Here is a 23,639-nt window from a genome sequence, read left to right on the forward strand (position 1 = left end):
CAATGAGGTATCATCTCACACCAGTCAGAATGGGCATCATCAGAAAATCTACAAACAACAAAGGCTGGAGAGGGTGTGGAGAAAAGGGGACCCTCTTGCACTGTTGGTGGGAATGTAAATTGATATAGCCACTATGGAGAACAGTATGGAGGTTCCTTAAAAAACTAAAAATAGAACTACCATACGACCCAGCAATCCCACTACTGGGCATATACCCAGAGAAAACCATAAGTCAAAAAGACACATGCAACTCAGTGTTCACTGCAGCACTATTTACAGTAGCCAGGTCATGGAAGCAACCTAAATGACCATCGACAGACGAATGGATAAAGAAGATGTGGTACATATATACAATGGAATATTACTCAGCCATAAAAAAGGAACGAAACTGGATCATTTGTAGAGACGTGGATACAGAGTGAAGTAAGTCAGAAAGAGAAAAACAAATATCGTATATTAACGCATATGTGTGGAATCTAGAAAAATGGTACAGATGAACCGGTTTGCAAGGCAAGGCAGAAATAGAGACACAGATGCAGAGAACAAACGTATGGACACCAAGGGGGGAAAGCGGTGGGAGGGGTATGAATTGGGAGGTTGGGATTGACATATATACACTAATATGTATAAAACAGATAACTAGTAAGAACCTGCTGTATTAAAGATAAAATAAAATAAAATTCAAAGAAAAATAAATAAATTGACTCTCTAATTCTCAAGCTCAAGAGGGAAAGTTGTTTTCAGGGGAACCAGTTCCCAGTCTTTGCTAGAAGCTTGACACACCTTAACTTCTCTTATTTCTTAATCTGCCAAACAGATGGGTCAGCTGTTGGTTTGGTGGTGATGACAGGGATATTTACTCTGTAATCAAGCCAAGAGAGGTGAGATGGTGAGGACCTGGGAAAGGTGAATCTAGAAACCTGGGGAAAGATACTGCTCTTCTTTTCCAGAACTGCAGTCAACATAGTGACACCCTTTCACGTGGCCACTGGAGTCATCACCAGAAAGTAATACTGCATTTGGAAACTGAAGAAATCTCAGAGACCGTTCATTATCTCTTTGTTTTAAAGAGTAGGACACTGAAACTCAATGAAATTTATAATTGCTGAAAATTACCTGGGAAATGATGAAACCAAGGTTAGAACCCAGGTCTTGTGGCTATTAGTTCAGTGTGATTTCTACTACACTATGCCGCTTCTTAAAGTAGCTTTCTTATCACTCACTCATTTATTCATCAAATATTTACTGTGTGGTACTATGTGCCTGACACTGTGATATATATGCTAGGATAGGTAAATGATATGTGCTTGGACTATAGCAATGAACAGAACAGACATTGTCCTCATGGACTGTAAGTGTAGTGAGAAGACATATTACATATTATATAATTATTTATAATTATATAAATAAACAATTAGAAGGGTGATGAACGCCACAAAGAATTTGAGGGTACTATTAGAGCTCATAAAAGCAGGCCTTACCTAGCCCAGGCGACAGTGATGGAAGTTAGATCTGGGAAGGCTTCCCTGAGGAAGTGACAATTAAGCTGAGACTTGAAGGATTAGTAGAAGATAGTGAGGTAAAGGGTCTAGGAGATGGGAAGAGAACTCTGGACAGAGGGAAAGACATGTACAAAGGTCCTGAGGCAGGACAGAGATGGTACTTTGAAATAACTGAAAACAGATTCATGGCCTAGTATATAAATGGTCAGAAGGAGAGGGCTGTAAAATGGTTTGGGAAGGTAGGCAGACTGCAAGCCATGGTCAGGCTTCTAGACTTCATCCTAAGAGTAACGGGAAACCAGTGAAGGGTTTTAAACCTAGAAGAGTTATGATCAGATTTTTAAAAGATCACTGAGAAGACTGCACTTGGGGGGAGCAAACGTGGATGGAGGGAATTACTTAGGAGGCTATTGCAACAGCACAGGTGAGAGAAGATGGTGGCTTGGACCAGGGCAGGGGTAGTAGATATGGAGAGAAGTGAAGAAGACATTCAAAAATAATAAGGAGGTATGCCCACAGAACTTGGTACTAAATGGATGTGAAAAATGAGGGAAGAGGGGAGGTATCAAGAGTAGCTCTCAGGTGTAAGCATGAAATGGGGAAATGGTGGGAATTCCCTTGCAATCCAGTGGTTAAGACTCCACACTCCCAGTGCAGGGGGCACAGGTTCAATCCCTGGTCAGGGAACTAAGACCCTGCATGCCACCCAGTGTGGCCAAAAAAAAAAAAAAGAAGAAATGGGGAAATGGTGGTGTATTCATGGAACTAGGGAATGCTGCAGGAGGAGCAGCCTCCAGGGAAAGACCAAGAGTTTGGATGTGTTAAGTTTGAGGGGCCTGGGAGACAAAAGGAGAAGATACTGAGAAGGCAATCAAATATATAGGACTGCAGTGCAGACAAGAGGTCTGCCTTGGAAATAGAAATTTGGGGATAATGTCATAAAGACTGTAATTGAAGCCATGGAGGAGATCATTTAGGAAGAGGGAAGAGGACAAGAAGAAAAGAGACAAATAAAGGAAATAACCAAAGGGTCTATTCCATTGCAAGAAATAATGTACCTCTAAGAACATATAACACCTTTGTTTTTAAGATCATTGCTGATTATTAAGCTATTGTTTCTCTGTTTCAAACCCACCCTTCTATACTCTGCTTGGGGTATTGGGGCTACAGACTATATTCCTCTTTTGCCTACTGGGTGGTAGGAGTTGCTTGAAGGCATCTGAAAGGTTGGAGAAAGGAGAAGGGATCTGTGCTTTCCTTGTTTTTGCTTCCTGTTCTTGTCAGCATCCCCCCAGCAGCAGTCTTTCATCCTGGTGGTGGCAGTTGTCTTGAGGAGCAGCAAGCAATTCCATGTGCAGTATTTATATGCTCTCAGACCCAGTCTTACACAACCCCCCAGAGACATCAGCCTTGCTGCCAGCAAATCCCAATATCTTCACTACTGTGCTTACTTGAAGATCATTTTCCCTGAGTCTGGCCTCCTCGTCATGTTACTCACGTGTTACCATCCAAGAATATGTTAGAAACTTCATCAAGCACCTGCAACCTAGCTGCAAGGGAGTCTGGAGCTGTGAGTTCTGACTCTTACATTGAGGTGGTGGGATTCATAACGTGGGAACTGAGAACTGCAAAAACATGGCTTCTAGCAGCCTAAGGCTGCGTGCCTGGGACAACCCAGCCGCCTCCCAAGTGCCTGTCTGGAAAAGCTCAGGGCTGTCAAAGGAATTTACGGTCTGTTCTAGCCAACACCTGAGGAAAGGCATCTGATCTCCCTTTCTTAGAGCATTTATCAGAAAGGACTTGCAATTATGAATCCTTTTTCTGTCCCCTCAAGATGTTTATGTATCTCCTACAAGTCAGGAGTGTCTTTTTCAAGAACCTGAAAACAATTCCTCTAAAATGTTATCATCAAGAGGGATAGGGCCTCTGTCTCCCAGTCTGTGTGGGAGGAGAGAATCCTAACTTCCATAATTGCCAGCTATCAGACACAGCTGGGCTAATCACATGTACACCTGGCAACCCATTGTAACTTTCTACTTGAGTTCCCTCTTTCTCCCCCTCCCTGCTCCTTTCTTCTCCTTTTACAAATGCCCTGTCACCTCTGTACAAATCAGAGCCCAGCATTTCCTGTGCTGTCAGTAGTTACTGAATAAAATCTGTTTAGATCACTTTTACTCATGTCCAGCTGTATTTATCTTTAACAGAACCTTCCCAAATATAAAAGGATGATTTAAAGCATGATTGGCAGCCATGGATATGGCAAATATCACAGGAGTTTAGTTCTTTATTTCTTTAAATTACTTGCCTCTTGCCAGAAAGGAGGTAAGGAATCATACTAAAATACATTATCTAATAAGAGGGATAAGATAAGGCTAAAAAGGAAAAATTAAAAGTCCTGAGAGAAAGGAATTGTTTTGGTTAGGGTACAGGCTAAGCTGGTATAAATAAAGAGACCCCAAAATATAATGTTTAAACTAGAAGGAAGTTTGTCTCTTACATAACAATCAGGAGATACCTTCAAGAGCTGGAAGGGTGGCTCCTCCATCATTAACATGTGGTTTCTGTCACTGAGTCCAGGTTGGCTGTTCTGGTCTTAGCATCCCCTCCAGAGGGAAGTGGGGAGTGGGGGTGGGGGAGTAGTAGAGTGTCTGACCCATCCTTTTAAGGGCAAGACTTGGAAGTAGTGTACATCCTTCCAGCCACACCCCATGGTCCATAACTAGGCTATTTGGCCAAAGTTATCTGCAAAGAAAGTTGGAAAAGTCATCTCTGGTTAGGTAGCCCTATGTCCAATTTAAATTCTTATTTTGAAAGAGGAGAATGGGGGGGGTGGGGGGGCAGGCATGGACAACTATGGTCTGTCACAGAGAGAACACAAATATCCAAAGTTAAGAAATCTGTGACTGAGCTCTGCCCACCAGAGCAACAGTCAGCTCTACCCACCACCAGTCCCTCCCATCAAACCCCTTAGATAGCCTCATCCACCAGAGGGCAGAGAGCAGAAGCAAGAAGAACTACAATCCTGCAGCCTGTGGAACAAAAACCACATTCACAGAAAGATGGACAAGATGAAAAGGCAGAAGGCTATGTACCAGATGAAGGAACAAGATAAAACCCCAGAAAAACAACTAAATGAAGTGGAGATAGGCAACCTCCCAGAAAAAGAATTCAGAATAACGACAGTGAAGATGATCCAGGACCTCGGAAAAACAATGGAGGCAAAGATCGAGAAGATGAAAGAAATGCTTAACAAAGACTTAGAAGAATTAAAGAACAAACAAACAGAGATGAACAATACAATAACTGAAATGAAAACTACACTGGAAGGAATCAATAGCAGAATAACTGAGGCAGAAGAACAGATCAGTGACCTGGAAGACAGAATGGTGGAATTCACTGCTGCGGAACAGAATAAAGAAAAAAGAATGAAAAGAAATGAAGACAGCCTAAGAGACCTCTGGGACAACATTAAATGCAACAACATTAGCATTATAGGGGTCCCAGAAGGAGAAGAAAGAGAGAAAGGACCCAAGAAAATATTTGAAGAGATTATAGTCGAAAACTTTCCTAACATGGGAAAGGAAATAGCCACCCAACTCCAGGAAGCACAGAGAGTCCCATACAGGATAAACCCAAGGAGAAACATGCCAAGACACATAGTAATCAAATTGGCAAAAATTAAAGACAAAGAAAAATTATTGAAAGCAGCAAGGGAAAAACAACAAATAACATACAAGGGAACTCCCATAAGGTTAACAGCTGATTTCTCAGTAGGAACTCTACAAGCCAGAAGGGAGTGGCATGATCTACTTAAAGTGATGAAAGGGAAGAACCTACAACCAAGATTACTCTACCTGGCAAGGATTTCATTCAGATTCGATGGAGAAATCAGAAGCTTTACAGACAAGCAAAAGCTAAGAGAATTCAGCACCACCAAACCAGCTCTACAACAAATGCTAAAGGAGCTTCTCTAAGTGGGAAGCACAAGAGAAGAAAAGGATCTACAAAAACAAACCCAAAACAATCCAGAAATGGTCATAGGAACATACATATTGATAATTACCTTAAACGTGAGTGGATTAAATGCTCCAACCAAAAGACACAGGCTTGCTGAATGGATACAAAAACAAGACCCATGTATGTGCTGTCTACAAGAGACCCACTGCAGACCTAGGGACACATACAGACTGAAAGTGAGGGGATGGAAAAAGATATTCCATGCAAATGGAAATCAAAAGAAAGCAGGAGTAGCTATACTCATATCAGAAAAAATAGACTTTAAAATAAAGAATGTTACAAGAGACAAGGAAGGACACTACATAATGATCAAGGGATCAATCCAAGAAGAAGCTATAACAATTGTAAATATATATGCACCCAACATAGGAGCACCTCAATACATAAGGCAACTGCTAACAGCTCTAAAAGAGAAAATCGACAGTAACACACTATTAGTGGGGGACTTTAACACCTCACTTACACCAATGGACAGATCATCCAAAATGAAAATAAATAAGGAAACAGAAGCTTTAAATGACACAATAGACCAGATAGATTTAATTGATATTTATAGGACATTCCATCCCAAAACAGCAGATTACACTTTCTTCTCAAGTGTGCACGGAACATTCTCCAGGATAGATCACATCTTGGGTCACAAATCAAGCCTCAGTAAATTTAAGAAAATTGAAATCATATCAAGCATCTTTTCTGACCACAATGCTATGAGATTAGAAATGAATTACAGGGAAAAAAATGTAAAAAACACAAACACATGGAGGCTAAACAATACGTTACTACATAACCAAGAGATCACTGAAGAAATCAAAGAGGAAATCAAAAACTACCTAGAGACAAATGACAATAAAAACACGATGATCCAAAACCTATGGGATGCAGCAAAAGCAGTTCTAAGAGGGAAGTTTATAGCTATATGAGCCTACCTCAAGAAACAAGAAAAATCTCAAGTAAACAATCTAACCTTACACCTAAAGGAACTAGAGAAAGAAGAACAAACAGAACTCAAAGTTAGCAGAAGGAAAGAAATCATAAAGATCAGAGCAGAAACAAATGAAATAGAAACAAAGAAAACAATAGCAAAGATCAATAAAACTAAAATCTGGTTTTCTGAGAGGATAAACAAAATTGGTAAACCATTAGCCAGACTCATCAAGAAAAAGAGGGAGAGGACTCAAATCAATAAAATTAGAAATGAAAAAGGAGAAGTTACAACAGACAATGCAGAAATACAAAGCATCCTAAGAGACTACTACAAGGAACTCTATGCCAATAAAATGGACAACCTGGAAGAAATGGACAAATCCTTAGAAAGGTATAACCTTCCAAGACTGAACCAGGAAGAAACAGAAAATATGAACAGACCAATCACAAGTAATGAAATTGAAACTGTGATTAAAAATCTTCCAACAAACAAAAGTCCAGGACCAGATGGCTTCACAGGTGAAGTCTATCAAACATTTAGAGAAGAGCTAACACCCATCCTTCTCAAACTCTTCCAAAAAATTGCAGAAGAAGGAACACTCCCAAACTCATTCTATGAGGCCACCATCACCATGATACCAAAACCAGACAAAGATACTACAAAAAAAGAAAATTACAGACCAATATCACTGATGAATACAGATGCAAAAATCCTCAACAAAATACTAGCAAACAGAATCCAACAACACATTAAAAGGATCATGTACCATGATCAAGTGGGATTTATCCCAGGGATGCAAGGATTCTTCAATATACGCAATTCAATCAATGTGATACACCACATTAAAAAACTGAAGAATAAAAACCATATGATCATCTCAATAGATGCAGAAAAAGCTTTTGACAAAATTCAACACCGATTTATGATAAAAACTCTCCAGAAAGTGGGCATAGAGGGAACCTACCTCAACATAATAAAGGCCATATACGGCAAAGCCAGAGCAAACATCATTCTCAATGGTTAAAAACTGAAAGCATTTCCTCTAAGATCAGGAACAAGACAAGGATATCCACTCTCACCACTATTATTCAACATAGTTTTGGAAGTCCTAGCCACGGCAATCAGAGAAGAAAAAGAAATAAAAGGAATACAAATTGGAAAAGAAGAAGTAAAACTGTCACTGTGTGCAGATGACATGATACTATACGTAGAGAATCCTAAAAATGCCACCAGAAAACTACTAGAGCTAATCAATGAATTTGGTAAAGTTGCAGGATACAAAATTAATGCACAGAAATCTCTTGCATTCCTATACACTAATAATGAAAAATCTGAAAGAGAAATTATGGAAACCCTCCCATTTACCATTGCAACAAAAAGAATAAAATACCTAGGAATAAACCTACCTAGGGAAACAAAAGACCTGTATGTAGAAAACTATAAGACACTGATGAAAGAAATTAAAGATGATACCAACAGATGGAGAGATATACCATGTTCTTGGATTGGAAGAATCAATATTGTGAAAATGACTATACTACCCAAAGCAATCTACAGATTCAATGCAATCCCTATCAAATCACCAATGGCATTTTTTATGGAACTAGAACAAATCATCTTAAAATTTGTATGGAGGCAGAAAAGAACCCCGAATAGCCAAAGCAGTCTTGAGGGAAAAAAACGGAGCTGGAGGAATCAGACTCCCTGACTTCAGACTATACTACAAAGCTACAGTAATCAAGACAATATGGTACTGGTGCAAAAACAGAAACATAGATCAATGGAACAAGATAGAAAGCCCAGAAATAAACCCACGCACCTATGGTCAACTAATCTATGACAAAGGAGGCAAAGATATACAATGGAGAAAAGACAGTTTCTTCAATAAGTGGTGCTGGGAAAACTGGACAGCTACATGTAAAAGAATGAAATTAGAACACTCCCTAACACCATACACAAAAATAAACTCAAAATGGATTAGAGACCTAAATGTAAGACCGGACACTATAAAACTCTTAGAGGAAAACATAGGAAGAACACTCTTTGACATAAATCACAGCAAGATCTTTTTTGATCCACCTCCTAGAGTAATGGAAATAAAAACAAAAATAAACAAATGGGACCTAATGAAACTTCAAAGCTTTTGCACAGCAAAGGAAACCATAAAGAAGATGAAAAGACAACCCTCAGAATGGCAGAAAATATTTGCAAACGAATCAACAGACAAAGGATTAATCTCCAAAATATATAAACAGCTCATGCAGCTCCATATGAAAGAAATAAACAACCCAATCCAAAAATGGACAGAAGACCTAAATAGACATTTCTCCAAAGAAGACATACAGATGGCCAAGAAGCACATGAAAAGCTGCTCAACATCACTTATTATTAGAGAAATGCAAATCAAAACTACAATGAGGTATCACCTCACACCAGTTCGAATGGGCATCATCAGAAAATCTACAAACAACAAATGCTGGAGAGGGTGTGGAGAAAAGGGAACCCTCTTTCACTGTTGGTGGGAATGTAAATTGATACAGCCACTATGGACAACAGTATGGAGGTTCCTTAAAAAACGAAAAATAGAATTACCATATGATCCAGCAATCCCACTCCTGGGCATATACCCAGAGAAAACCATAATTCAAAAAGACACATGCACCCCAATGTTCACTGCAGCACTATTTACAATAGCCAGGTCATGGAAGCAACCTAAATGCCCATCGACAGACAAATGGATAAAGAAGACATGGTACATATATACAATGGAATATTACTCAGCCATAAAAAGGAACGAAATTGAGTCATTTGTTGAGACGTGGATGGATCTAGAGGCTGTCATACAGAGTGAAGTAAGTCAGAAAGAGAAAAAGAAATATCGTATATTAACGCATGTAAGTGGAACCTAGAAAAATGGTACAGATGAAGCGGTTTGCAGGGCAGAAGTTGAGACACAGATGTAGAGAACAAACGTATGGACACCAAGGGGGGAAAACCACGTTGGGGTGGGGATGGTGGTGTGCTGAATTGGGCGATTGCGATTGACATGTATACACTGATGTGTATAAAATTGATGACTAATAACCTGCAGTATAAACAAACAAACAAACAAACAAAAAAACAACTAATACTAAACTTTTTTTGGGTTATTTGTATGGAAATATGTTAATATAAATGTTTCAGACATTACATGAAGTTTCTAAAAATCTTATATGTTCTGGTATAATGTCATAAGTCATAATTCTAGTTATTACTTTAAAATGTATATCTCAGAAATAACTAAAAAAAAAAAGAAATCTGTGATCTTATGCAACCTTCTATCGTGGGGGGTTTGTTCTGTCACCCACAGTGTACACAGCCCTTGACCAATAGCGAACAGGGAGTTGGTGAATGAATACACCAGCGTCGTCCCTCATGGTCGGGATAACTTTGAGGCATATTCTGTAATGTTCTCAGAGTTCCCTGGAGGGGAATGAGCTATAGTTGCCTACGTGCCACTTTTCAAGAGAATTGACCACTGTTAACATTTTGGTATATCCTTCCAGATATATACACACAACTTGATTTTAATGGCTGCACGTTATTCCATTGTGAGGACAGACAGAAACTTACATTGGTACATCCAATTCTAAGCACTGGGTCCTTCCTTATATTTTACTATTATAAAAAGAGCTGGAATAAATATTTTAACCAAATTTTTGTTCTTTATTTCATCAATAAGTAGCTCCAAAATATAACTCTCATTTGAAAACTAAAATAGTAATAACAATACTATTGCCACACCGAAAAAATTAAACAATAATTCCATAATATCAGCAAATATTTAATGTTCAGATTTCTCCAATTGGCTCATAAATGTTTGATGGGTTTAGTAACATCCCCTTTGGTAACTAAATCTTGACGTACATGCTCAAGTAGCTCTTTAGGATAAATGCTTAGATTTGAAAAATTACTGGGTCGAAGGTATGTTATGCCTAGCTCTAGAAAGGTGTTCTCACTCATTAGCCTTAAACATTCCAAAAGAGCATTTCATAAGAGTGTGACAAAATTCCCAAGTGGATGGGATAAGGAGGGAATCTTTTTATTTGAATCTTTCATATGCTGATGACGGAGGGGAGATAATGCTCTGAAAGGTTTCTAGGGATTTACTATAATAAACCTCAGGCTGATTTCCCTCCTGTCTCCTTTAGTCAGCATCAGGGGTCGGGAGTTCCTCCCATTGTATTAAGTTGCCTCTCTGGAGGAGCATGTGCCCCTTCTCAATAGACCAGGTGGCCTTCCTGAAGGAGCTGGCAGCTCTCACTCAGCAATCAAGAATCTGTCTGTAGAACCTGTTATCTTCCTAACAGGAAGATCTATATCTCACTCCAGTGAAGTTTCTGTGCTGCCCTGCCCTCTCAATGCTAAGTTATTTGCTATTTTATATTTATCTAAATTTACATTTATATTTATAATTTATATAGAAGCAGGATTGTAGTGGAAATGGCTAGACTGACCTGGGTTCAAATTCTGACTTGGTCAGTTACTTGCTGCATGATCTTGGGCAAATTACTTCCCTTTTCTGAAATTCAGTTGTTTGGGAGTATAATGATAGTTTCCTCAGGTTGCTACAATGATGGAGTAACTTGGCTACTTCAATAGATACTTGTTGAAGGAGTGAATATTTGCTTACTAGAGTCTTAGGGTTTTTTGTTTTTGTTTTTTGAGCTAGAAGAAATCTTAGTGCACACTGTCTTTGTGTTAGAAATAAGAAAACTAAGTTCAGAGAAAATGTGAAATTTGGTCTTCATTTAACATTTATTAAACACTGAGTCTGTCAGGCACTGAAGATATGGTAATTAGCAACAGATGGTTGCTGCTTTCAAGGACTAAGGAAGGACAGACATGTTTTAAAAAGTGCTGGACTGAGCTAATATGCGGTATTATAGAATTACCTAGTGCTGTGCTGTCCAATATGGTAGCCACTAGCCATGTGTGGCTATTTAAATTTAAATTAATTACAATTAAATAAAAGTAACTTTCAGTTCTTCAGTTAATCACTTTTCAAGTGCCCAATGGCCACATATGGCTAGCGGACAGCGCAAATACAAAACACTTCCATCACTACAGAAAGTTCTACAGGATAGTGCTGCTTTCGACTTTCTCCCCAGAATAATATTCATATGCATATCTACTTCAAATTCATACAATTTCAGCGTGTTTGCACCTTGGTGAAAGCCCCTTACAATACAGGCAAGAGACGGGCATCGGTAACTAAAAGTAAAATCAAAGATAGGAGTTTTATTATAAGCCAGAGCCCAAACTTGTGAAAATTTCAGCTTAGAACAGTTTCTGGCTGAGTTGGTTGCAGCAGAATAATGAGTCACTTGTTCATTTCAACAGGGATGGGCCCCGTTTCCTGTGCCTCTTGGGGAGCCCTGTGGTCTGGGCATATGCGGCCACATGCTGATGTGTGCACTCTTCAGGCAGGGAGAGAGGGAGAGAGGTCCTCACAGCTTCCCTGAGATTTCACTGAAACTAGATCACTTCTCTCACAATTTACTTGCAGTCTCTTTAATTGAAGACGTTACATGGCTTTCACTTCCAGTAGGCTATGTTCACTCTGTGATCACTTATTGGGTGCTTTCTATGTCCCAAGGATTGGGCTAAGTGCTACAGATATGAAGACAATTAAGACAAGAAGTTTATAATCTAGTAGAGGAGACAAACCTAAAACCAGCTAGTCATAACCAAGGCAAAACCAATGAAATAAGTGCCGGAACAGGCAAGGTACTGGGAAATTGGAGAAAAGGAGAGATTAAATTCATTTTAGAGGACTAGGGAAGGCTTGAAAAAGGATAAAGGCATTTGAGAGTAGCCCTACAGGATATGTTGAAACAGAGTAGCATGGAATATGCTGTCAACGGGAATTATTCCACATTCAAGTTCTTAAAGTTTGCAATTCTGTACACGTTGTGATTTCTCCCACTCGTTCTTTCATACTGAACTTGTGCTGTCTCCCTGGAGACTTCCAGACTCTCAAGCCCACCTTTTTCTCATGGTCCTTCATGTACATCCAGGTGGGACTCCATGGTCAGAGTTTTCAACCCATTTTTGTCAGCGCTCCGTTGTCCTCTGGCTTCTGTATTTATCTGTCTTGCCCGTCCCTGAACGTGCCTTGCTATATTCAAGGTCATTTATTCAGCATGAGGTCTCTCAACAACCCTCCACTCTAACTCAACATTTCTTTGTGTGTTCCGCAGTTCTCTCCCCCACCCCCATCCTCCTTGGAGGGGGAATTCCTCTCTATGAGTAGCTCCTTATCCCGTCCTTTCCCTCCTCTTCCAGAACCTAGTTCTATGCCTTATCTCCCCTCTTGTGTCTTCAGTTTTCATTGCCTGTAAATGGCTCTCTCCTTAGGGGTAGATCCAGGTTTTGTAGGGCCTGAAGCTTATTCAATCTTGAGAGCTCTCTTCAAGAAAAAGAATACAAAATTACAAATACCAACTTAAAACCAAAAGCTAATATTTATACAGAAGGGGGCCTGTGCCTGTGTAAGGGGCCCTAAATCTTAAGTGACACAGTAAATCCACCTCTGTCCATACTATAATAAAAACAATACAAAACCCCAAAGCTTCCCTTTGCTATGCTACTACATGACTGTTCATTTCTCTTTCTCATCACTCTGAAACCTTTCAAGGTAGTAGTCTACGTACACTGTCTCCACTTCCACCCCATGCCCATCATTCTATTGTTTTCTCTAAAACACCATTGACCTCCTAATTCCTAAAGCCCACGGCTTTTTCTTGGTCCTGATCTTTCTTGCCCTTTCCACAAATAATTTGACACACGGGTCATCCTCTGACTTTCGACTTCAACTATCATCCCGTTTGGCTGATCCACAATTATATGTCCCTTGCTCTGACTTCCCTTATAAACTTCAGACCTATAATACAATTCTCTGTGTGAGGTCCCATCAGCACCTCAAATTCATCTTTGTCTGGCTGTGTCAGTAGTATCACTCCTTCCCAGCCACCTGCCCTAGAAATTTCAAATTGTTACTTTAAACAAAGCAACACTTCTCTCCCTTCCTCTATTCCTGAATCAGCTCTAAGATCTAGCAGTTCTACTTCAGAAATATCCCTAGAATCAGTGTAGTCTTTCCATGCCCACTGCCATTTCTATTTTGGTGTTTCTCACTATTGACTTGGACCAATCCAAAAGACTCTATTGTTTGGAGCTGGAGAATGTCTGAGTTGGATGTGACTTGCCCCATGGAATTAATGGCATGCCAGATCTAGAATCTGGGTTTCCTGCCTCTTCTTCGTGGGCTACTTGACAGTTTTAAACCCATTGTAATCTATTTTGTGCACTAATGCCAGATTAGTCTTCTTAAAAGTGATGACTCTCACCAAATGAAACTGTAGTAGTCCCAGGTATTTCAGGGTTCCAAAATCCAGGTTCAAATAAAATCTGAACTATATCTTCTTTTTGGCACCTTGCTGTACTATATAATCAGCTGGGCTCTTGGATGTTCTCTGAACATGGCCATACTTTTATGCAAATAATTTCTGGAATTAATTTCTTCCTCCTCTGATATGTCTTAGTTCAGTAGTTTGAACCTCTTATCAAATGTGATCTGATGTTGTCTTTATTTATGAGTCTGTAGTAGACATTATGGTTGACTCCCCAGTATCCATTCCACCCCAGATGACTGGAAGTCCAATGAATGATCCCATCCATTTACCTGTGACTGGTTTAGGGGTAGGCTTGTGACACATTTCTGGCCAACGACACAGAAGAGAAGTCAGCTGGGTATATTCTTGGAAAATCCCCACGTCTTGGAAGGAGGCATGGAAGAAACAGTCCTTTCTGATTCTGGATATTGTTATGTCTGGATGTGACCTGCAAGAACAGCTCCAGCCACTTTGCTCTCAGCTTGACAAAGGAAATGGAGAGTCTGCGCTCTTGATATTATCAAAGCTTTAATCAACCAATCCTAGTGCCTGCCCTGATTCTGGACTTCCTATTACCTGAAGTAATATATTTCCTTATTGTCCAAGCCACTTTAAGTCACATTTTTCTGTTATTTGCACCAGGAAACAATTTTGTTTCTGATGCTAGATTTTAAGCTTCTTGAATTCAGGGACTGTATCTGTTTACATTTCTAGCTCTCTTAGGGCTTGGAACATAGCAGATACTTAAAAAATGGGATTGTGAAATTAATATATATATATATTTCTGAGATATAACTAGTAAAAGTGTTTGCAATTTATAAAGCTCTATTTTCTCATAGCAATTTAGAGATAAAATAAAGTTTAGACAGATTAAATAACTTATTCAGGGAATTTTATTTCTCAAAGTCATACCAAGTTCTGAACAATTTGTTCTCTTTGTCTCAAGTCCTTGTCTGTGACTGCCATGCCTGTTAGGGTCCCAAGAGTACTGGGGACTGAAGGAAAAAAAAGCAGCAAGCCATACTTGTGCTTAACCCAGCAATGCCAATGCCAATACAGTATCCTAGTTATTTCTGGCTCAGAGCTCAGGACTGGAACTCCTTCTTCTCCCAGTCCCAGTTCATAGTGGTACCTCTAGTGCCAGGACCAGGAATCCCCATAAATACAACACTTTACATGCAGAGGTATTTTCCTGGTAAGATGGATCATAGCTTTTATTAGATTCTCAGAGGGGTCTATGACCCCTTGAAAGGCAATATAACATGATACGATATCTCAGAAGTAAATGAAAATAAAAACTTTTAAAATGTTCCCCATTCAGTGGACTTACTACCTCCCAGTGTTGTTCTGAATTTTGTTATCTAAAGGACCAGTAGACAAGGGACCATTTGTAGATCATGAAGTAGGATACATTTAGGCACCAGAGAAGGCTAGGTACCTTCAGTCAAGACCAGTGCAAAAGGAAAATGCAGAGCCCCTTGTTGGAAAATTATTAGCAGAGCATTAAACCAAGCACAAGGCCCTTCTAAGCCAGGACCCCTATGCAACTACAGGTTGCACACCCATGAAACTGGTCCTGCCTCTAGTACATACCACTAAACACACTATTAATTACCTGCCCAATTATGTTATATTCCTTTGGACTGCCACGCAGTCCTCCATTCATTTTGGGAGCATCTAGAATATGCCAGGGATTGTGTTAAGTGCTGTGGATTCCAGATAGGAGCATACATTCATAACATTGGGTGTCTATTACATAAAAGGCCTTGTTCTAGGTTCTGGGACTATGGCTCTGCATAAGACATTCATGTTGGGCAGAAACAATAAATAAACAGGAAAAATATCAGATAGTGACAGGTGATGAGAAAGAAATTAACATAGGATGATGTGATACAGGGTGACTAGGTGGCTATTTTATTTATTTATTTTTTAAACATCTTTATTGGAGTATAATTGCTTTATAATGGTGTGTTAGTTTCTGCTTTATAACAAAGTGAATCAGCTATAGATATAAATATATCCCAATATCTCCTCCCTCTTGCCTCTCCCTCCCATCCTCCCTATCCCCACCCCCCTAGGTGGTCACAAAGCACCAAGCTGATCTCCCTGTGCTATGTGGCTTCTTCCCACTAGCTATTTATTTTACATTTGGTAGTGTATATATGTCCATGCCTAGGTGGCTATTTTCGATTAGGTGGTCAGGGAGGCCCTTTCTGAGATGACATTTGAACTAAGACTTTACTGAAAATAGGCCAGCCCTGCCTCAATGGGAGGTGGAGAGAGTTACCTTAAGCTTGGGCAATCACAAAACCTCAAGGCAGGAAAGAGGGAGAGAAAATGAATGCCAGAGTGAACAGAGGTAGTGGGTAAGGGGAAGGATGAAATTGCGAGAGTTGGGAGGGAGCAGCCGGCAGAGACCAAATTATCATTTTTTGGTAAAAGGATTGTTTGAGAGCAAAGGAGTGAGCAGAGTCCGGCGAGAAGGTCCTGGCAGGAACTCAGGCTAAAGTGGTGGCTAGGTGACTAGCATGAGAATAGCGGAGATGAAGCTAGGTGGGCCGATACGGGTCCCGAATGCTCCCCGAAGCCCGCAGTCTCCCACCAGGGAGGGCCCGGGGCTGGGTCAGGTGAGTGGGTGGCCCGCTCGTAGCCTCGCGGAGCACCGCCCCCAGGGGCCGGCGCGCGTCCGCTGCCCCGCCGACGTGGCCGGCGCAGTAGGCCGCGCACGTGTCTGGTTCAGGGCTGAGGAACAGGGGCGCGCGGGGGTCTCAGGCTCCTGATGATCAGAAGCCGGGGCGCCAGCTGGCCCGAGCCTGGCGTCCGCGGGCGCGAGCAGAGCCGTTGGGCCGGGCGGAAGGGGGCTGGGTCACGGCGAGGAGGGGGCGGCCTGGGGGGCGCGCGCGCTAGCCGCGTGCACGCACCAGAACGGGGGCGCGCGGGAGCGCAGGGGCGGGGAGGGATGGGGGCGGGGTGGGGGCAGCCGTTTCCCAGGCGGTAGCGGGGGCAGCCGTTTCCCAAGGCGGTAGCGGGGGTGGTGTCGCTGTTGCCCTTTTAAGCCGCGGGGCAGCCGCCTCCTGCCGGTGGAGTCAGTTACAAAGGGAGCAGCCGCCCAAGCCGCCACACAGCCCCTCGCCATTTTCCAGCCCCGATCCGACGCGGGCCGCGGCGGCGGGGAGAGGCGGAGCCGCGAGAGCGCGGCCCGGGCCGGCCCCGCGGGGCGGTCGCGGCCGTGACGGCGGCTCCGGGCCCGGCTCCCCTTCCGCACCCCTCCCGCCGGAGATGAGGGGAAGATGTCCGTGTCAGGGCTCAAGGCCGAGCTGAAGTTCCTGGCGTCCATCTTCGACAAGAACCACGAGAGATTCCGCATCGTCAGCTGGAAGCTGGACGAGCTGCATTGCCAGTTCCTGGTGCCGCCACCGGCGCCGCCGGGCAGCCCTCACTCCCCGCCGCCGCCGCTCACACTCCACTGCAACATCACGGTGAGGCGCCCGGCCGCAGCCTCGCAGGGCCGGGCCGGGGAGGAAGGGGGCGCCCAGAGTCCCCGGACAAAGGGGAGTCTGCCCCGGAGAGGCCCCTCGGACCCCCGGGCGGGGCGGGTCCGCCCCTTTCCCCGGAGAAGGGCCCGGCCCAGCCCCGCCGGGACTGCGCGCGGCTCGGGTGGGAGGAGGCGGTCGGCTCGTTTCTCCGGCTCTTCCCGCCGGCTTGGGTTTGGGACTCCTGCCCCCTCTCGGCCCCCGTCGCCGCGCCCTGAGGTGGGAGACCGCTGCCGGCCGAGCCCTCGCTGGGTCGCCATGGCCGCCCACAGCCGGGGGCCTGCCCCTTGGGGCCGCGGTGCGGCGGGTCGGCTGTTGTTTGAGCCCCGGCGGGGCAGGCGAAGGGCCCTCAAGTTTGAGCGCGTCCTTCTCCAGTCAGATTTCTCTGGTCCGCGTATTCTCCCAATTATATTTTAAGTTTGTGTTTAAGGAAAAACTAACATTGAAAACGGACGCATTTGAGGAAAAAAAGTTTAGAAGGCAGCCTCTGGCATTGTTTGAATTATCCCCTTCCTGCTGGCCTGGCTCCGCGCTAAAGCGTTTCCGAAGGCGCATTGGACCTTGGATGCGGCAGGTGTTCAGGGAGTATGTTTGTGCAGCCCCTCCTGTGGGTAAGCCGTTCAGATTAGGAGCTGGCGAAAGGAGATACGTGCCCAAGTCTGCTGCCTAGTAGGATTGTTTTATGTCACAAAGCCGAGAAGACCCTTTAAAGCTCACTCTTTAACTTCATATGAAAGCTCGTCAGAAACGCGTAAAAAAAAAAAATTGAAACGTTAAATAAGTTTCTTCGTAAAAGTGTATGATCAGGCTGTTCGTTGTGAAATTGACTTAGGGTATTGGTCCAAACTGCGGAATATGCCTCTTATAACAGGAGTTAATGTTTCACGTTCCTCTGTAAATATGGCTAAAACCGAGTCTGGCGTCTTTAAACTCCCTTTTGTTAAGTTAGTAGGTACTTAAGTGCCTACCCTGCAGCGTACCTGGTGCTCCGGAGTCTCTAAAAGCCTTGAAGTTATGATAATTAACATTAAAATAGTTTTCAGAATACTGGGGAGCAGGTGCATATTTCAGAAAAAAAAGTACAGTAAAGAGCTGTACTCAGGTGTTCTGTTCTAGGCGCTGGTTTTGCACAACTGGGTAGCTCAGTCCCTGCTTTCAGAACTCAGTCTTCTTGGGGGAAGAGTTTTACACAACGAAGTGTGACCAAGTTCTGTGGTATCATCATGAAAGCCAAAGAGAGCAATTAACGTTGACTTTGGTGGTGGTGGTGGTGGGGTCGCTTCAGAGAAGGCCTTGAGGAGAGGCTGATTGTGGAGTTGGGCTTTCACAGGTGAGTAGAATTTTGGAAGGGAGCGAAAGGGCATTTCAGGCAGAGGAAACTCCATCCAAAAAAGACAGCAGAGCTTGAGAAAATGTGGATTGATTAGGAGTAGAGAAGTTATAATGAGACTTGAGAAGCCCAGGATATAGGCTGGTGAAGGTGAAGATTTTCCAAGAATGGAAAACAGGAAGTAGTACAGTGAGCATGAAGTAGGTGATAATAAAGAGACTGGCTAGTCTGAATGGTGATTATTCTGGTACAGGTTCAGGTATGGCCAGGAAAAAGTAGGGCTGGTTTCAATGATAGAGTGAACTTGTAGGCTTGTGGGGGAGCTGCTGAGTTAGTCAGGTAAGTGGAAAGATGTCTTTGCCATCCAGGACTAGGAGTGGTTCTCTACAGTGGTTGGCATTAGGAAAAGTGTGTGGTTTTGGTAATCCCAGTGCGGGTGGGATGGTGGTGTTGCTGTGCTGTGCTGGCATTTAGTGGCAGGGGTACAGGGATGCCAGATGTCTTGTAATGTTCAGGCAGTCTGCCACGACAGAGAATTATCCCACTTCAAATGCCAGCAGTGCCCTATTGAGAACCATATTGGAGGCTGATGGAGTCAGCTGCACAGAAAGATACTGAGTGACGAGCTGGATTAGGAAGTGGAACAAGAAGTGAATTAGAGACACCTGGCAAAAGAAGGCTCTGGTGGGGACTAGTATAATGGTACCACTAATACAAACTATTCAAATTGAGATGTTAGTGAATTATGACACATTATCAGAACATAATTATCATGGTAGATGCTCAGTGTATACGAATGTGTGTTAACATTATTATGGAGAAACATCAAACATATAAAAAGTTGAATAGTGTGGAGAACCTCCACGTACCCAGCCTCAACAGTGATAAACTTTTGGCCAATCTTATTTCATCTATACCCCACCTCGGATTATTTTGAAGCAGATTCCAGACATATCACTTCATCTGTAAATATTTTGGTGTGTATCTCTAAAAGATAAAGACTCTTTAAACATGGCTGAGTGTTTAGATAAAATCACCATGGTTTGCTCTTGTTGATGCCATTTTCTTAGAGGGGAAGGAACAAGGAAAAAATGGGGCTGGATTTCATATGTCAGGACCTGTCTACTGTGTTTGATTTGCTATTCTCTAAAAAGTTTTAGCTCTTAAAAAATAACAATAATTTTGATCTATCTTTTAAAAAACTTTTCCTCTTATTTCCTCTTATTCCCAGATATTTATTGAGCTCTTCTACATGCCAGGCCCTGTCTTCTCCATGCTTATCAAGAAGCATCCTTAGGCAGTTTCTGTAATGTTTGAGTGAATGGTACCTCACTAGTTGTTTCCTTATACACCTGCATGTCAATTTCTGAGTATTCCTCTAAAGATATTGTGCCCCCTTTTTCTTTCAGGCTTCTGCATCAGCAGTTTTTCCCATGTGGAATGTGCCCCTTACGCTACCCCAATCTGTCTCGACATGTCTGACCATCCCCAAGGCTCTTCTAGTCATAAGCTGTTTATGCTGATATCTGTTTCCCTTCCTGTCTTCTATAGTCCTTAACTGTGTACTGCTTTGGCTATGTTTTCTTAATGTTCTAGTATAATAGTTGTGGATTTTTTAGAAGTCTTTTTTATGGTGGCAGGGGGGAATATTCTGTAGTTATATTTTTCATCTTCCACTCACTAAACGCTCAGTAAATATTTGTACTGTTGATGATATGGCCACCATTTTAGCTATATTCTGTTTGAACAAAAATCTTGACTACCATGTAAGTTAACTGCCAAGAGTTGGTCAAAAGGGCAGAGAAAACATCAAGAAAGTGTCATGGGTAGTGCATAAATATTTAAAAGGCCACTTAGGGTTCAATAGGAAATCTGCAATTTGACTTCACATGAAAGCATTTTAAGAAGTAAACAAAACAAAACAAAAAACAAACCAAAGAAAACAATGCATAGATGTGTTACTCTTTAGGCCAAGGGAGTGAAGCTAAATTTTTTTTCTGTTTTATAAATTTGTCCTAATCTTAAATATGGAAGGGAAAGAGTGCTATTTTCAACTTCAAGGAGTCTTTTTTTACTTGTTTTCTGTGAACTCATGATATGAAAGTTTGTCATGCAAACTTAGAAGTATTGTTTTCCATTTTCAGCAAATAGATCGAATTGCCAGTCAGTGCTAACATCCAGTTGTTATGATCACACCTAAAAGCAAAGCAGCTCATTTTAATAACCTGTGCAGCCTTATTGGGAGCTAGTGTAGGACTTTGTTTTAGTCCTTTTGAAATATTTAGCATAACTTGGCAACTCCATTACTCCTTTTATGGACTTCTTGGCATTTGGGAACTCTTGGTAGGGAATTGCTGTTTTAGAGTGAGAAATCCCCCCCAGGAAGTAAATTAGCTGGTAAACAAATAAAACCTCATAGTACTTTATTATTTGTGTAGCATAAGTCATTACTCTTTCTGCCTGAGTGGCTATATGCCAGGCTATTTGTGGTGGAACATTTTTTAAATTAAATTTCTATTCATCATTGCCAAAAAGGTTACCCCCTCCCCACCCTAACAGCAAGATACTAAATTAAAAATGTTAGAGCTGAGAGTTTAGGAGACGGAAAAAAATTTAGTCTTTAGTCATTGGGACCTTAAGCAAATTACTACTTTCACTGTATTTTTCTATAAAATAGATAATACTTTTTGCCCCACATGAGAGCATATATAGGGAAGCTCTTTAACGGTGATAATGATCTCTACAAATATAAAAGTGATGGTGTCATTAGCGGCTGAATAACACTTTTGAAAATGCTTTTTAATAGCTTTTCATGGGAAATAAATCAGTGCCGTTAATTTCTTAATTTTTCTCGTTTCTAGTCTTTACATTGATAAAAAATAGCCCAGAGAAGGTTATACAAAGGAAATAACAAAACTTGACTAAAGAGCCCGAGACCTTTTCTTTGGTCTACTCTCCTGGGACAGATTACTTTTCCAAATGGAACTCCTGGAGAATCTTTTGGAAGTATCACAGCTGTCATGTTAAGCACCTCAGTGGTACTTTCAGTGGAGAGGAATCATTGTTTCCATTCATTTGGCCAATTTATAATATAGAGTCAAATTCCTAGTTGGTATCTCTCTTCCCTCATCCCCATTTTTATGCCCTTCCTTGAAAGGAACAGATACATGAAGAGAGGAGACTTAGATTTCCATTTTGTGAATGGTGTATCCTTTAGTAACTTGTTTTTTGTTGTTGTTGTTGTTAAGCTTCCTTAGGCCTGGAAAAGGATAGTATTAGATAAATGTCAGCTAGTTGAGGGGTGGGGAATTGAATTTTAATAGTCCCTGCCAAATAAAGCATTACTGGAGAGCCAGAGTGGTGAAGCAGAGGTCCCTTTTTCCAAGGCCATTGTAATAGTGTTCTGTGTTCTCTTCTGAAAGATCATTCTGAAAGACAAAGCAGACTCAGAACCAAGGAAACCAGTGGTTTCTGCAGATTAGGTGGTTTGAATTCTCTTCAGCACTTTTGTTTTCTCTGCCTCAGTGCCTTTAGAATGAGGTTTTGATTAGCTGTAATTTGCTATTCAAACAAACACTTCGGAATTTTTTTCAGATCACAGGGGTATATATGCATTTTTCTTTTACCAAATGTTAGTGTTTTTACTCTGCTTCTCTGGGCTCTGGTCATGTTAGATACTTAGTTGTATGTTGTTTACTTGTAAAATGATTGTCAGGGAGCAATCTCTTTTTCTTCTTTTTTTTGGGTAGCTTTTTTATGTTGTCAGGTCATTTAGAATTTTATTAAGCTACCATATGGTAATTCTGTCAGTTTATTTCATTCTCCATCCCACATTTATTGAACAGCAAAGTGTGAAAATAGAGTGTCCCATAGCTGTTCTCCAGAAGAATTAAAACTGTTATACCTTTGAACCTTCAACAAGAAGTATGTGTATCAATTTTCAAAAAGAGTTAGGATACAGCCATCTCCAAGGATTTCATGTCATTTGGAAAAATGCCAGAAACTGAGCATTCTGGCAGGCAGTTTTGCTGGCTGGTGCTTGATATAGAGCCACACGTTGGTCTCTTAGTGGATTTATGTGGAAAAATAGGTAAAGAAAGCTATTTCTGAACAAGACAAACTCCTTAGGCAATGACAGGCAAAGAAGTTGATTAACCTTGAGTTATGTTGCCTTAGATTAGGACAACACAACATTTTATGGTGGCAGTGGCCGTGGTGGTGAACTTCTTTGAAATTTGTCCACTTATGGTAACCTTTATGGTGGTGGTCACAGACAACTTCATCCTTCAAGCCTTAAAATCACTATAAAACTAATAGTAGAATTGAGGAAAAACAGGGTCCCAGAGTAATTAGATGCTTAGATAATTGTCTAAAATTTTCATAACTGGCGAGAAAGAGAGGTGTTAGAAGCACTTACACATTTAATGTAAGGAAAGCTGCTTGAACTTACACTGGGATTTTAGAGCACCATCTGTTGTTTAAAAATTGTATATCATGGGTCATTTTAAAGAGAAATAGTAAGGAAACTATCTTTTCAAGATAGATACAAAGCTTAGTTGTTAACCTTGTAAAAATTTAAAAGCTTGAGGTATATGAGAGGTTGAAAGCATTAATGCTTAGTTTTAAATATTGGTGATAATTTTAGATTCTTTTCAAAGTATGTAGATTGTCTTCTAAATATTACACTGAACAAGCCTTGACCATGATGTAAAATTTGTGCTGAAGATTCAGTTTCCAGAGGTGATGGTAGTGGATATTTTATAATGTGGAAAATAAGACATTTAAGAAGTCTAAAAACCAGATAAGCAAAACTAGAAAAAAAAAATCACCTGTAGTTCTGCCACTCAGAAGACACCACTGTCAAAATAATGGTACATATCTTGTCATCTGGTCATC

The 23,639-nt window shown here is 41.4% G+C and overlaps 1 protein-coding gene across 1 annotated transcript in view; it reads left to right on the forward strand.

Annotated features, from left to right (window-relative positions):
* Positions 1 to 16,875: 16,875 nt before the first annotated feature.
* UBE2Q2 (ubiquitin conjugating enzyme E2 Q2) overlaps positions 16,876 to 23,639 on the forward strand; it is a 68,080-nt gene continuing 61,316 nt past the window's right edge. Inside the window, exon 1 of the mRNA XM_036843457.1 lies at positions 16,876 to 17,359. Coding sequence (XP_036699352.1) covers positions 17,171 to 17,359 — 189 coding nt within the window. The 5' untranslated portion in view covers positions 16,876 to 17,170. The remainder of the gene's footprint in view (positions 17,360 to 23,639) is intronic.

This window comes from Balaenoptera musculus, chromosome 2, assembly GCF_009873245.2.
Source record: "Balaenoptera musculus isolate JJ_BM4_2016_0621 chromosome 2, mBalMus1.pri.v3, whole genome shotgun sequence".
In the NCBI taxonomy this organism is placed as follows: domain Eukaryota; kingdom Metazoa; phylum Chordata; class Mammalia; order Artiodactyla; family Balaenopteridae; genus Balaenoptera; species Balaenoptera musculus.